Source organism: Peromyscus californicus, unplaced genomic scaffold (assembly GCF_007827085.1).
Source record: "Peromyscus californicus insignis strain IS unplaced genomic scaffold, ASM782708v3 Scaffold_23__1_contigs__length_62951481, whole genome shotgun sequence".
Taxonomy (NCBI): Eukaryota; Metazoa; Chordata; class Mammalia; order Rodentia; family Cricetidae; genus Peromyscus; species Peromyscus californicus.
Window position 1 is genome coordinate 17,440,530 of NW_026294534.1, and position 13,115 is coordinate 17,453,644.

A 13,115-nucleotide genomic window follows, 5' to 3' on the forward strand; every position below is an offset into this window, starting at 1 on the left:
TAAGAAAGAACCATGAAGGCCGGCAAGATGGCTGGCTCAGCGGGTAAGCAACTTGCCACCCTCCTCCCCCTCTTCCCCCCCACCCCGAGTCTGATGCGGCAGAGGGAGAGAACCACCTCCTACAGGTAACCTTTTGACCTCCACGTGTACATGTATGTACATGTACACATACACCAACAAATAATGTGCAAAAAATTAAGAAAGGGGCGGGACCATGAAGATGGAAACAAAGAGGTTGTGAGGGGGGTGGAATGCAGAGTGCGGATGACTGTGGGCACAGAGGACCACCGTGGAGCATGGGAGGAGACGAGAGTGGGGACAGGGGACAGCAAAAATCATGTGTACGAAAATGGCCCATTGAAACCTATTCCTTTGTACGCCTGTATAAAATCAACTTAAAAATTAGTTTCCTTCATTGGGGGCAAAAGAAAAAGATCTGCTTCTAGGGATAGGGTGTAGCTTAGTGGTGGTGCAGCCAACACCAAGCAAATGATAATAGGCTTCTGAGAGAGAGAGAGAGAGAGAGAGAGAGAGAGAGAGAGAGAGAGAGAGGGAGAGGGAGAGGGACAGAGAGAGCATGGATTTGATGGAGATCAGGGAGGGAAATGTGGACAGGTTTGGAAGAATAAATGGAAGGGAGAAATATTGTCATCGAATTGCACTCTCAAAAAGAACAACAAGCCTCACACACGGACGGACGGACGGACGGACGGTGTGGGTTTTGGAAGAGGGACTCCGACTCCCGCCAAGCAGAGGGCAAGAAGGAAGTGGTGAGGACACAAACCCGGATTGGCTGGAGCCGTTTTCTGTGCTCACTAACTGCTGTGTCACTGTGGGGACTGTATGAGGAGTAAAGACCTAATGGCTACCAGGAAAAGCACCCGAGGAGGCGAGACCAGATGCAGGTAAGACTGCATTCCATGTTAACAAAGAGCCTCGTGCCAGGGAAGGGTTGGTCACAGGCAGAAATGTCTTCTAGAAGGAAAACACCGAAGTGACATGGCCCGTGACATGCCCTCCAAGCAGAGGAGGGATATGACTTAAGACTAGGTAGGACACGGAGACCTAGCCCAAACACCGGTGAGAGAAAAAGTCTCTGGGACATGTACTATAAATGTGGTCAGCCCTTGAGTGAGAGATGAAAACAAAAAGATGCTTACTGACCACCACCAAAGGCAGCTCGAACAGCAGGGACCACGTGAAATACATCCCACCAACTATTCCCCTACTTTCTGAGCGTCTCCCTCTTCACAGGGACAGCTCTCCTTAAGAAAATGGCTTCATAAGATCAGGCTGTAGGCAAGTCTGCAAGGGCATTTTCTTAATTAGTGACTGATGTGGGAGGGCTCAGTCCATTGAAGGTGTTGCCATCCCTGGGCAGGCAGTCCCAGGTTCTAGAAAGCAGGCTGAACAAGCCATGTGGAGCAAGCCAGTAAGCAGCACCCTTCCATGGCCTCTGCATCAGCTCTTGACTCCATGTACCTGTCCTGAATTCCTTTGAGGATGAACAGTGATGTGGAAGTGTAAGACAACTAAATCCTTTCCTCCCCAAGTGCTTTTTGGTGTTTTGAAGCAACAGAAAGCCTAACTAGGCTGGAGAGATGGCTCAGAGGTTAAGAGCACTGACTACTCTTCCAGAGGTCCTGAGTTCAATTCCCAGCAACCCCATGGTGGCTCACAACCATCTATAATGAGATCTGGCACCTTCTTCTGTGTACATAATAAATAAATAAAATCAGCTGGGTGGTGGTGGCACATGTCTTTAATCCCAGCACTCAGGAAGCAGAGCCAGGTGAATCTTTGTGAGTTTGGGTCCAGCCTGGTCTACAAAGTGAGAAACCCTGTCTCGAAAAATAAATAAATAAATAAATAAATAAATAAATAAATAAATAAAAGAAAATCTTAAAGAAAGAAAGAAAGGAAAGAAAGAAAGAAAGAAAGAAAGAAAGAAAGAAAGAAAGAAAGAAAGAAAGAAAGAAAGAAAGAAAGGAAGAAAGCCTAACTAAGATAGGGCTAGATGTTTTAACATTCTAAATTATTCATGCAAATGCCGTAAGTCCCAGAATCCACAGAGGGATAAAATCAAGCAGGAAGGGAGTTCTACCCTTTTCTCATTCACTGCCCAGACTGCATGCTGCATTCAGTTCGATTCAATTCAACAGCAATCATTGATTACAGCTGTCCTGAATTCCCCCAATGGCTCCAAGGAGGCTCCACCATCTAACAGAGCTGAAGCCACAACCTTGCCTGTGGACTTCACCTCCCTGACTCAAGTTCAGTGTGACTCAGGCAGAGTCAGAGGTAGGGCGAGTTTTCAACTCTCAGGCTTGCTCTCCAAGCTGGGCTAGCATATCCAAGTAGCCTCACAAGCTACTCACAGATCTACACAGGCCCTCCAGGGTCAGGAGCAGTCAATCATCTCCCATGATCGGTCATGCTGAGTTCTGCCCTCTGATGCCACACTCGGGCAATGTCTAGCTACAGCTACTTCCATGAATTGCAAATTACCCCTCCATGTCTCCCCAATCTCTTGTACCCTACAACTGCTATTTGAAAGACTTAGTCCAGCATTTCTGCCCCTGCTTCTGTGGATCATACAGCATGTGTGTTTATGGAGGGTGGTGCCATGCTTTCACAGGAGAGCAGCATGCCTACTGCTGAGATCCCCTCATGGCCTCCAGGAGGGAAAGACTCAAGCAGGTTGGACAGACTACAGACCCAGGGCCAAAAAGATATGCCTGGGGGTCTATTAAAGTTCACTCGTCCACGAGCACCTGTATTTGGGGCCGGGTATGGGACAATTTCTTGTCAAGTCCTGAATCATCCTACAAACCATGCGGTCAGAATGTATGCTTTCTAGTGGAAAGAGGAACAAATAAAAATACTTGTTCCACCAAGCGGTAGCAACACAAGGATGTTGTGAATCACCCCATGTATTAATGGAGTATCAAGAACAAAGGAGGAATGCCAGGTGGTGGTGGCGCATGCCTTTAATCCCAGCACTCGGGAGGCAGAGGCAGGCGGATCTCTGTGAGTTTGATGCCAGCCTGGTCTACAGAGTGAGTTTCAGGACAGGCACCAAAACTACACAGAGAAACCCTGTCTTGAAAAATCAGAAAAAAAAAAAAAAAAAAGAGTAGGGAAAGGGAAGAGGGTATTTGGCCAGCATGATCTCCACGCTGCATCAGTTTTGAGACATTCAGTCAAGCACAGGGACACCGATTCTTAAATAGAACCCGCAAAAGGGTAATGAATGAAGATTCAAAGAAGACAGAGGCTCTGCTCAGAATGAGTAAGAAGGGGCTGGAGAGATGGCTCAGCAGGTAAGAGCACTGGCTACTCTTCTAGAAGACCCAGGTTCAATTCCCAGCACCCACATGGCAACTCACATCTGTCTGTAACTCCAATTCCAGAGGATCTGGTACCCTCACATAGACACACATGCAGGCAAAAACACCATAAAAAAATAAATGAATAAGAAGAGGCAATTACCCAGACTTGACGAGACATTCGTGAGTCTTAAGAACATCCTTGAGCAGTATAGTGCGCAGAGGCTCTCTGTCCTGGTGGGAAGGATGGAAGATGGACACATGAGGCTATCTATGTACATGGGCCAATGACCCACACCAGCTCACCAAAAATGTCCCTCTCTCAGAGTCTTGGCTAAAACCAACCTGGTTTCAAAATAATCATTAAGGGGTTGAAATCTAAGCAGCAGCTGCTCTGTGACTCCGCCCCCACAGCAGCCCACTGCGCAGAAGCTGGCAGCAGCCCAGGTCCTTTTAATAGCATCATAAAGAGACACAGGTTGGACAGAGATGAGACAAAGAGGGGCCTTGGAAGTCCACGTGGGCCTGGTCCCCACTCACGCATGCTCTCTGCTTCTGTAATCTCTCGGGAGGGACCGGAACCTACGACCCACCTGCTCACACTTGAAGTAGCAGATGGTAAAGTCGTCCAGGGCAAAGAATCGCCGTTTCCAACTCTTCCGCTGAAATGCAAAAGAAGGAGCCACGCGTTAAGGATAGGTCTCCAGCACCAGGACTGGCACTGTCATAAGAAATGCCCAGGGATCCAGCACCATTGAAGCCAGGCTCCCCTCTTCATCGGGGACAAATAACGGGAATTATGTGGGAAGTGTGAAGGCAGTGACAGGCCCAGGCCTCCATCTGAGCCCCACCTTCCCAAGACCAAGCACCTAACTCTAATGCCCGAGAAGTGCCCGAGTGCCATCCTCTGCTGCCAGCAGAAGCTACCACCGTGCCGGTTAGTTTTACATCAACTTGAAACAAACTAGAGTCATCTGAGAGGAGGGAACCTCAATGAAGAAAATGCCTCCATCAAAGTGGGCTGTAGGCAAGCCTCAATTGAGAAAATGCCTTCAGAAGATCCGGATGCAGGGCATTTTCGTAATTAGTGATCAATGGGGGAGGGTCCAGTCCCTTGTGGGCAGGGTTATCCTTGGGCTGGCGGTCCCAGGTTCTATAAGAAAGTTGGCTGAGCAAGCCATGTGATCAAGCCAGTAAGCAGCACCCCTCCGTGGCCTCTGCACCAGCTCCTGCCTCCAGGTTCCTACCCTGCTCGAGTTCCTGTCCTGACTTCCGTCAATGGTGAACAGTGCTGGGAAAAGTGTAAGCCGAATAAACCCTTCCCTCCCCAACTTGCTTTCTGGTCACGGTGTTTCATCTCAACGATAGAAACTCTGACTAAGACAACTCTATGGGGTCATTCTCTTAGGAGCAAGAGAAGGGAAGTGGGAGGAGGGAAATCTGCCCATCAGTCTGCAAACTGCATCAGTTTGAAGGCAATGAGGCTTCTTCCCATCAGGGGCATGCTTTCTGGGGGCGCTAATGGCTAGTTCCCAGTGGTGGTTAGCATAGGGGGTACCGCTCTTCCTCTCGCTGTCCTCTGCTGCATCCACGCCCACTGGCTCCAAGGAGTCGTCAGAATCGTCAGAACCCCCATGTAGCCCTCCCCGCCCGCTCCGTGCTGGTACTCACCACGTTCCCTTGCTTCACACAGTAGCCACTCTTAATGAGGGGCGGCCCGGTGGAAGGACGGCAGCCTGATGTGGGGATGTAGCTCTGAGACCTTCGCAGGAAGGCGTGAGAGCCTGGCTCACTCCCTTCCTGCCCATCCCCACCGTTCTACAAGGAAACAGTGTCACTGTTAATACCCCCAGGTCACTCCTCTGGGCAGCCCCGGCCCCTCCCAGCCTTCCCACCACACCTCTATCCTTTTTTAATATCATGTCAGTCAAAGAAACGAAAACGGACTTTGCTTCCCATCAGGCGCTCCTCTGAGTGTTTCCACAAAGCAAGACACTGTCTAGAGAGACCCAGAGGAGGAAGGGCAGGCAAGGCAGAAGCGAAGAGGACATGAGCCCCAAATGGAAAGATGGGCTGCAGACTTGGGTCCAGCCTCAGCCACACTTTAAGTTTTACAAGTGTTCATTGTCTGGGTCGTAAGCAGAAGCACATAGACCACACATCCTCAAGAAGTCATGATGTCATGGCCTAAACTTCTACATTGGCACTGGCCACAGCCACCCTGCACTGTATTGTCGTGGTCACCCCTCTCTGCTAGCTCCACACATCCCATGGCTATGTGCCGGTCCTTGGGCACAGTGGACATTTCTTCACCGCCCCCAGCAGCCCCAACCAATGGCACCTGACTGATGGGTGTTTGCACCACCACGCCTCCAATGATCTCAGTCTTGTAGGCCACCTGCGGCTTCTTCTCTAGGGTGGGAGGAGCTGTTAGGCTTCTGAGAACTTCAGTGGCCAAGGGGAGGGTCCCAGCCTTAGGTACCTGGGAAGAACAGTGTGATATGATCAGCAAGGAACAGAGAGCTTAGGAAAAAGGCAGAACCACGAACAGAATGTGGGTGCAAAGAAAAGCTAATTTACTAAATGACGGTAAGAACACTCTCCTCTCCCCTCCAGCTCTTCCACATACATCCATTGCCAAATATGAGGAACTCAGCAGTAACCCCCTACACACCCTTACACAGTTACACACGCAAATGCATAATACACATGTACAAACACACACATACATACACATTTTCACACACAAATGCATACATACACATGTACACAACACACACACAGATGCACATACACAAATGCACACATACACATGTCCACATGAACACACACATACACATAACACACACAAACAAACTTGATGCATACCTATAGAATGAGCTAACCCTGATTAGAAAGCAAAGATCAAACTCCAGATAGAACAGACAAGAGCCCTAGTCTCTTTGCACTCATGCTAGTAAAGACTGAACAAAAGGTCCTGGGCAAAACAAGGAGTCAGAATATTTATAAATGAGCAGGGCATGGTAGAACATATACATATATCCATATATCCATTCATACACACACACACACACACACACACACACACACACACACACATACACACTCACTCTTCTGCCACCACCTCTCCGTAACAATCCAGAAGTTCACCCTTCTGTCCTTCAGGCGGCCTGATGTGCAGCAGCAGTCCCCACATCATGGTCCAACCAGTGCCAAGGGAAGTACTCAGCTTCCCGCTGCCTCTTGGTTCAGGGCCATGATTGTCTCAATTTTATACATAAGGTAAACTCAGCTCATCAGAGCTGTGTCCTTTATTCCTAGGATGCTAACTAGCACTACCCACCCCCGACACACACACACACTCAAGCCACCCTCGTTAATTTCCTGTGAGTGTCTGAGGTAGCGACCCATACCCAGAGCACAGAGACAGCACACAGAACGACCCTTCCTCCACCAGCCTTGCCTCACCCTCCCTTTGTGCAGGTTTACCAAGGTTTACCAGAATAGTAAACAGCTGGCACACTGCTTAAATGGCTAAATCTTACCCTGTGTGGGTCCAGCAACACAAATGCTGGACAGATATATAGAGTTCATCTACTAATATTCATGGGACCTCTAAGGTGTCCGGAAGAATAATTTGACCCAGTGATGGGCATTTTTATTCAAAATCATTGAAAGACCAATATTTCTGACTGCATGTGCTGCCTAATCTTATTTCAACTTGACACAAGCTAGAGTTATCAGAGAGAAGGGAGCCTCAGTTGAGAAAATGCCTCCATGAGATCCAGATGTAAGACATTTTCTTGGTGATTGATGGAGGAGGGTCTGGCCCATTGTGGATGAGGCCATCCCTGGGTTGCTGGTCCTGGGTTCTTTAAGAAAGCAGGCTGAGCAAGCCATGAGGAGCAAGCCAGTCAGCAGCACCCCTCCATGGCCTCTGCATCAGCTCCTGCCTCCGGGTTCCTTCCTTATTTGAGTTCCTGTCTTGACTTCCTTCACAAAGATGGACTGCAATGTGGAAGTGTAAGCCACATTAAACCCCTTCCTCCCCAGATTGTTTTTAGTTATAGGGTTTCATCGCAGCGATAGAAACCCTGAGATGCTGTGCAACCCAGAATTTCTAAGTTTTCAGCAAACTGTGCCTGACTTGCTGGGTTTCATTTCGCTGTTGTTCTTTTTTTTCCTCAAAGCAGTGTTTGCTACAGTCACTAACTGTTCCCCATGTTGGAGGCCTGGTCCCCAGCCTGTGGCACTATTGGGAAGCAGTGGGGCTTTCCAGAGATGGGACAGAGTGGGGAAAGTTACGTCATTGGGCATTCGCCCTTCATGGGGATACTGGGAGCCCAGCTCTTTCTTGCTCTGTTCTTTGCTTCCCAACTACTGGGAGATAAACAGGTCTGTGTCACATGCTCCCCCTCGATGGTCTGCCTGATCACAGGCCCAAAGCAGCAGGGATAAGCCCCCACGATCTGCAATTAACCTCTCCTTCTTATAACTAGATTATTTCCAGCATGTTGTCACCGTGTTGGGAGCTAACACATCTTTCTCCCTCTCCTTTCTTCTAACTCTTCTGTTTCATTTTTTTTTTTTATAAATATTTGTAGGGAACAGGAAATAAATTCCCCATTAGCCAAGTCCAGGAAAACAAGAGTACTTAATGCAGTCCATGAGCAAGTTTCAAAGTTAGCAAAGCTTTTAAATGGAAGACTTTCCCAGAGCCGACAAAGAAGAATATCCCCCAAACTAGAAAAAAAAAAAAATGAGATCTAAGTTCCTGCTCGTATACTTTCCCCATCCCTCGACTTCTCATAGTCAGCAATCCTTTTTCCAGCACAACACTGAATCAGCATCCCATAGTTACCCAGAACATGGCTGATAGGAGCCCCTCCCAGGAAGCACAGAGGGGATGGGACGCTCCATAAACTTCCCCTTGAACTTGATGCAAACTCAGACTCTCAAGTTCACTTGTAGTTTTCAGCCAATGGACAGGGTCAGAGAGAGCCAGCCAGGCCTGCACAGGCTCCGGGCAAGTCCCTGCTGCCTTCTGAGTTCTGTCCCTGCCCCACTGAGGTCCCAACACTGGGACACGCCACTTTCACTACCAGAAAGAACAAAAAGTATACATACAGTGATCTTGCTGGCTTGGTTCAAGGCTTCAACCCAGTCTTTCAGATCTTTCTGGTCATTAGCTTGAAGAAAATATCTCTGAGACAGGGCATTGATAACTGGAAAAGAGTAATGGGGACAGGGAGAAAAGGTTTTGGGTCAGAATTCATGGACCACGAGAGCCCAGGAAATTAGGATGTCTGAGGTGACAAGACCCATAAAGGCCATTCAGCAGATCCAGAAACTGCCCACGGTGTTAAGTCACTTGCATATTCAGAAACAGCAGACCACAGCAGCTCATCTTTAAAAGGAGGGATTCTCCCATCAGCCACCAGCATGACACTGGCATTAAGAGTAGCCACAGTGTGCTATTGGTAACCACAGGGCTACTCATCTGCCACCAAGAAGACATTCACCAAGCACTGTGGGCGACTCCGGCTACTGGCCTGCTGGTGCGCTAAGCTGGGAGCCTCGGGCTTGCTTCCACAAGCACAATCCTGTCTGTGTCTGGGAAATGGAAGAAGGCTTGCTCGAGATCAGGCATGTGCCCCTGTCCCCATCTTCAGCCTGTTCTTCCCTCACAGCATTTCCTTAGTCAACAGCTTACCTCTGAGTTTCTTTATTATTGTTGTTGTTGTTCATACTTTATTAGATGAGCAGACCGCAAAGTCTAAGAGTGATTTCTGAACTTAGTAATGATATTTGGAAGAAACAGGAGAAAGAGGGCACCAATCTGAAGTCGGGAGAAAGGGGTCACTTCATCCCTCTAGCATAAACATGGAGTCAAGAAGTCATTGCGGGGGGGGGGGGGGGAACCAAGAATCCCCTGTTTCATTCATACAATAAATATGTATTGAGGACCTGCTATGAGCCAGCAGCCACCCTATGTGCTGAGAACACGCAGTAACAAAGCAAGAGGTGGCTCTGCCTCCCTGAAGCTTACGTTCAGAGCCTCCCTGGACGCAGACATGCCTCAGCATCTGCTCACAAGTACAGCTGGCTGGTCAACGATTCAGTGACCGCTCACTGGACTCAACAGGAGAGAGGCTTGAGGCATTGACAGAGTGGCCCTGGCTTCCTATGCCACTAACAACCCTCCCCCCAACTGCCACTCACTGGCAGCCTTGAGACCCCCAATTTTCCTTCATTGTAATTCTTTCCTGCCTCTCTTCCCCTCTCTCTCTCAGATCTCCTCATTTCCGACATCACCGCACAACTCTCAAGTGAAGGCTCCCAGAAACTTCGACGAGATGTTTTCTATCCACCCTGCGGCATCAAGAAAACTGAAACGCAGCCACAGCCTTTAGCTTCGCCCGTAATCCCAGCACTGTGGAGTCTGGGTTCCGTAGAAGCGAAGTTCCAGGCCAGCTTGGGCATGGACGGAGGGAAAGAAAGGGGCGGGGGAGAGAAAAAGAAGACGGGGCAGGAGGCAGACAGTGAGCAGAGGCCAGCCTGGCTAAAACACACAAGTTATTAATAATCTTTGCAGTGGTGCTACTTGGCATCCAGACCACTGCTATTATCTAAGCCACTCAGACACACAGGATACAGTTCACATGGGACCACAGGGCTGTCGACCATGGAAAAGGAGTTGTCACATGCCCGTTTAGAAAACCCACCGTGGCTCAGTACTTACCGAAGCAGAATGGAGTTTTGGGTTTCTGCTTTGGGGTAGCAATGCTCACCTATACCAAACAGAGACAAAAGAGACATGACTGTGTTTCCAACAGCATGAAAAAAAATGTTTACACATGTACATATAAATGTTATACATATGTATAAATATTTCATACATATAAAGAGCCTATCAAATGTACATTTGTACGTTTTGAAGAGCAATAATTGAGTCTTGCCTCAATCTCTTAAGAAACAGGCATTATCAATCCTGTTCCTTAAAACAGTGGTTCCCGACCTTCCTAATGCTTAGACCCTTTAATACAGTTCCTTATGTTGTGATGACCCCCAACCATAAAATTATCTCGTTGCTACTTCATAGCTGTAATTTTGCTACTGCTATGAATTGTAATGTAAATATCTAATATGCACGATGTCCGAAATGTGATTCTCAGAGGTCGTGACCCACAGGTTGAGAAGCCCTGTCTTAGATACTCAGTATACCCTTTTGTAGCATGAATCTTAAAAGTTCTTATTAATAAAATCAAGGTGTGAGTGCCAACATTTTCTAGCCTTTGTATCTAGTGGCTGTTCTGTCTCTGACTCCAGATAAGTTTATTAGGGTGCACAATATTTTGGGGAACACAATACCACCACACCCCTTCTATAATAGAATCTCTACCACCCTCATAGCTGCTATCTTGATGTCTGCCTGTGTTAATTTTGTCTCTGCAGAACACTTTAAAAGCCACCGGGTCAGGACAAGATTCTCTGAGCCACAAGATCTAGCAGAGTCCCATTCATATCAGCAGGCTTCTATTATACTTGCAAGAGCTAACCCCTTTTCCCTCAATAGTCTCCCAACCGAAAGTGGTATTTCTTTGGACATACAAACTCTGATCAAAGCAGAAAGGGGTGGGTCAGGGGAGGGTGGCAAGCACTTCTGTATTTAAATATGCTGTCCAAAGGCCTAGCTATCTATGCTGGCCATGGACACAGGCAACTTTCCAGCAACCCAGAGAGCAAGCGGCTGACTGAGTGAGCTCACACTGGGTCTATTCAAGAGCAGGGCCTGAGAAAATGGGAATACTGGTGTACAGGAATACTAGCTTTGCAATCCCATCTCTTGCATGGGCATTGCTGTCTATTTGCACAGGAGCCAGGTATCTCTCAGGCTCATGTTCCATCATACTCTACAAAGATTTGGTGATTATCCTACATGCTGGTGCAGCCACACTGAACACTCCGCACATCCCACTCACTGGGGATGTCTAGTGAGGTAGCACCTCCCATGGAACCTTTCCACATACAGTCACCATCCTGCCCTGGACACTGTTCTCTCAATCCCCTCTCTAGCCATCCTGGGTCTTCTTGTTCTCCTCCCAGGACTCTGGGACTTGGAATTAGAAGCAGGAATTATAGTCTTGAGGTGAAAGTGATGTCTCCTTGTGGCTCAAAGTTGCTAGAAATCTAATGTTGACTGACACACTGTTGCTCTTGACCCTAAAGTCTTCCTATAGACCCGACTTGATTCTTTAGCCAAAATTAACCTTGTCCCAAATACTCAACCAGGAACTGAGGTGGCACCCTACAAAATATCAAAAGAATAAATAGTAGAAGCTAGCTTTGGAATCAGTTTGAAATCACAAGTGTGTGACCTCCATGACATGGTCTGTCAAGAAAGGAATCATAAAGTCATGTTCCCATGGAGTTAACATAAGCATAGAATCTGCTCATCAAAGAGAGACTATTATTCCAGGCAAGGCAGTGTACATCTGTAATCCCAGCACTCAGGAAACTCAGATGAAAGGATCTTGACTTCCAGGTCATCTTAGGCTACACAGCAAGTTTCAGGCTAGCCTGGGTTACATGGGTGGACCTGGTCTTAAATCACACACCAATGCATGCACATGCACACACACAATAATAATAATAAATATATTATTATTGTTGTTATTTTAAAAAAACTGCTTAGCTTCCAACATTTAAAAAAAAGCACGCATGGCATTTCCAATGTTAATGATTAAATGCCTGCATAACATTACATCATCCTCAATGACAAGTATTTAAAGCATACAAGATGTCACGCGGCCCCTGTTTCTGAAGGCTCAAGGATGAAGGACTGCTTTTGCTGATGACCTTGCTACCAGCAGAATGCCAAGGCTGCACAGGGCATCACCAGGGAGAGTCAGAAAAGAATATGCCGATGTGTGTATGTTCAATCCTCTGTAAGATGAGGGAACCCTGAGGTGGAGGAGGCCCTGTGGCCGAAAAAAGTTCTGAAGAACCGGGAGGGGAGCCCACAAATCTGAGCTCTGACAGACTAGCAGAGGCAGCCATGTCTGCGTACTTCACAGGTAGCACTCAGAGGGGCTGTCAATCATGGCCCTGAGCCACCTTGTCTCCCTGAGGTCCGGTCCAAGCCAGTTGCTAAGCTGCAGCCACTCATTTCCCGGCTGTGGCCTTCAGCATCTGTGCTCCCCCGGGCAGCCTCCCCGTTAGTCAGCGGCCATGCTGTGCTGGGTTCCTGCACTAACCCCAGTGTCACAGAGCTGCCTGTGTGCTGTCCCCGATGGCACCCACCTGCCTCCCAGCTCCCTTCTCATCCAGCTGGCAATTTTGGTCCCCGAGATCCTCTCTCCTCGTATTTACCACCAACTGGACAGAGTGCCACAGGCTGACCCTTTCCCCCTACATGGATTACAAATGCTCATGCTCGCTGCGCTGATTAGTCAGCCTGGGAAAATGCTACCCATGCAGTTATCGTGAGAACCGGAGCTTCCAAAGGCAATACACGGCCTTCTGCTTGCTCTTCTCTGTGTACGTACTTGATAGGAGGGCCACAGGCATGTGCATTTACAGTGTGCCTCAGCCTCGTGGCTTAGTGTAGAAGTATTGTTGGGAAAAGTGATTCATTGACAAACTAATGGGGTTGGTCCCAGTTCTGACCTGCTTGGCCATGGGACAGGGTTGAGAGCCTCTACAGACTGGCTTCTCCCTTAGTAAGGCCAGTGTGAAAAGGTAAGCGCTCTTCTCAGAGACACAGGACAGCAGGAGCAGACAATG

General features: G+C 48.2%; 1 protein-coding gene across 2 annotated transcripts in view; it reads right to left on the reverse strand.

Annotated features, from left to right (window-relative positions):
• The window catches only part of Plekha2 (pleckstrin homology domain containing A2), a 58,980-nt gene that overhangs the window by 14,219 nt on the left and 31,646 nt on the right, over positions 1–13,115 (reverse strand). For both annotated transcript variants that reach the window (XM_052751859.1, XM_052751860.1), the window contains exons 4-9: positions 10,072–10,120; positions 8,457–8,554; positions 5,671–5,811; positions 5,001–5,147; positions 3,923–3,991; positions 3,493–3,563 (exon numbers count right to left, since the gene is read on the reverse strand). In XM_052751859.1, the coding sequence (XP_052607819.1) occupies positions 3,493–3,563; positions 3,923–3,991; positions 5,001–5,147; positions 5,671–5,811; positions 8,457–8,554; positions 10,072–10,120 (575 nt within the window). The remainder of the gene's footprint in view (positions 1–3,492; positions 3,564–3,922; positions 3,992–5,000; positions 5,148–5,670; positions 5,812–8,456; positions 8,555–10,071; positions 10,121–13,115) is intronic.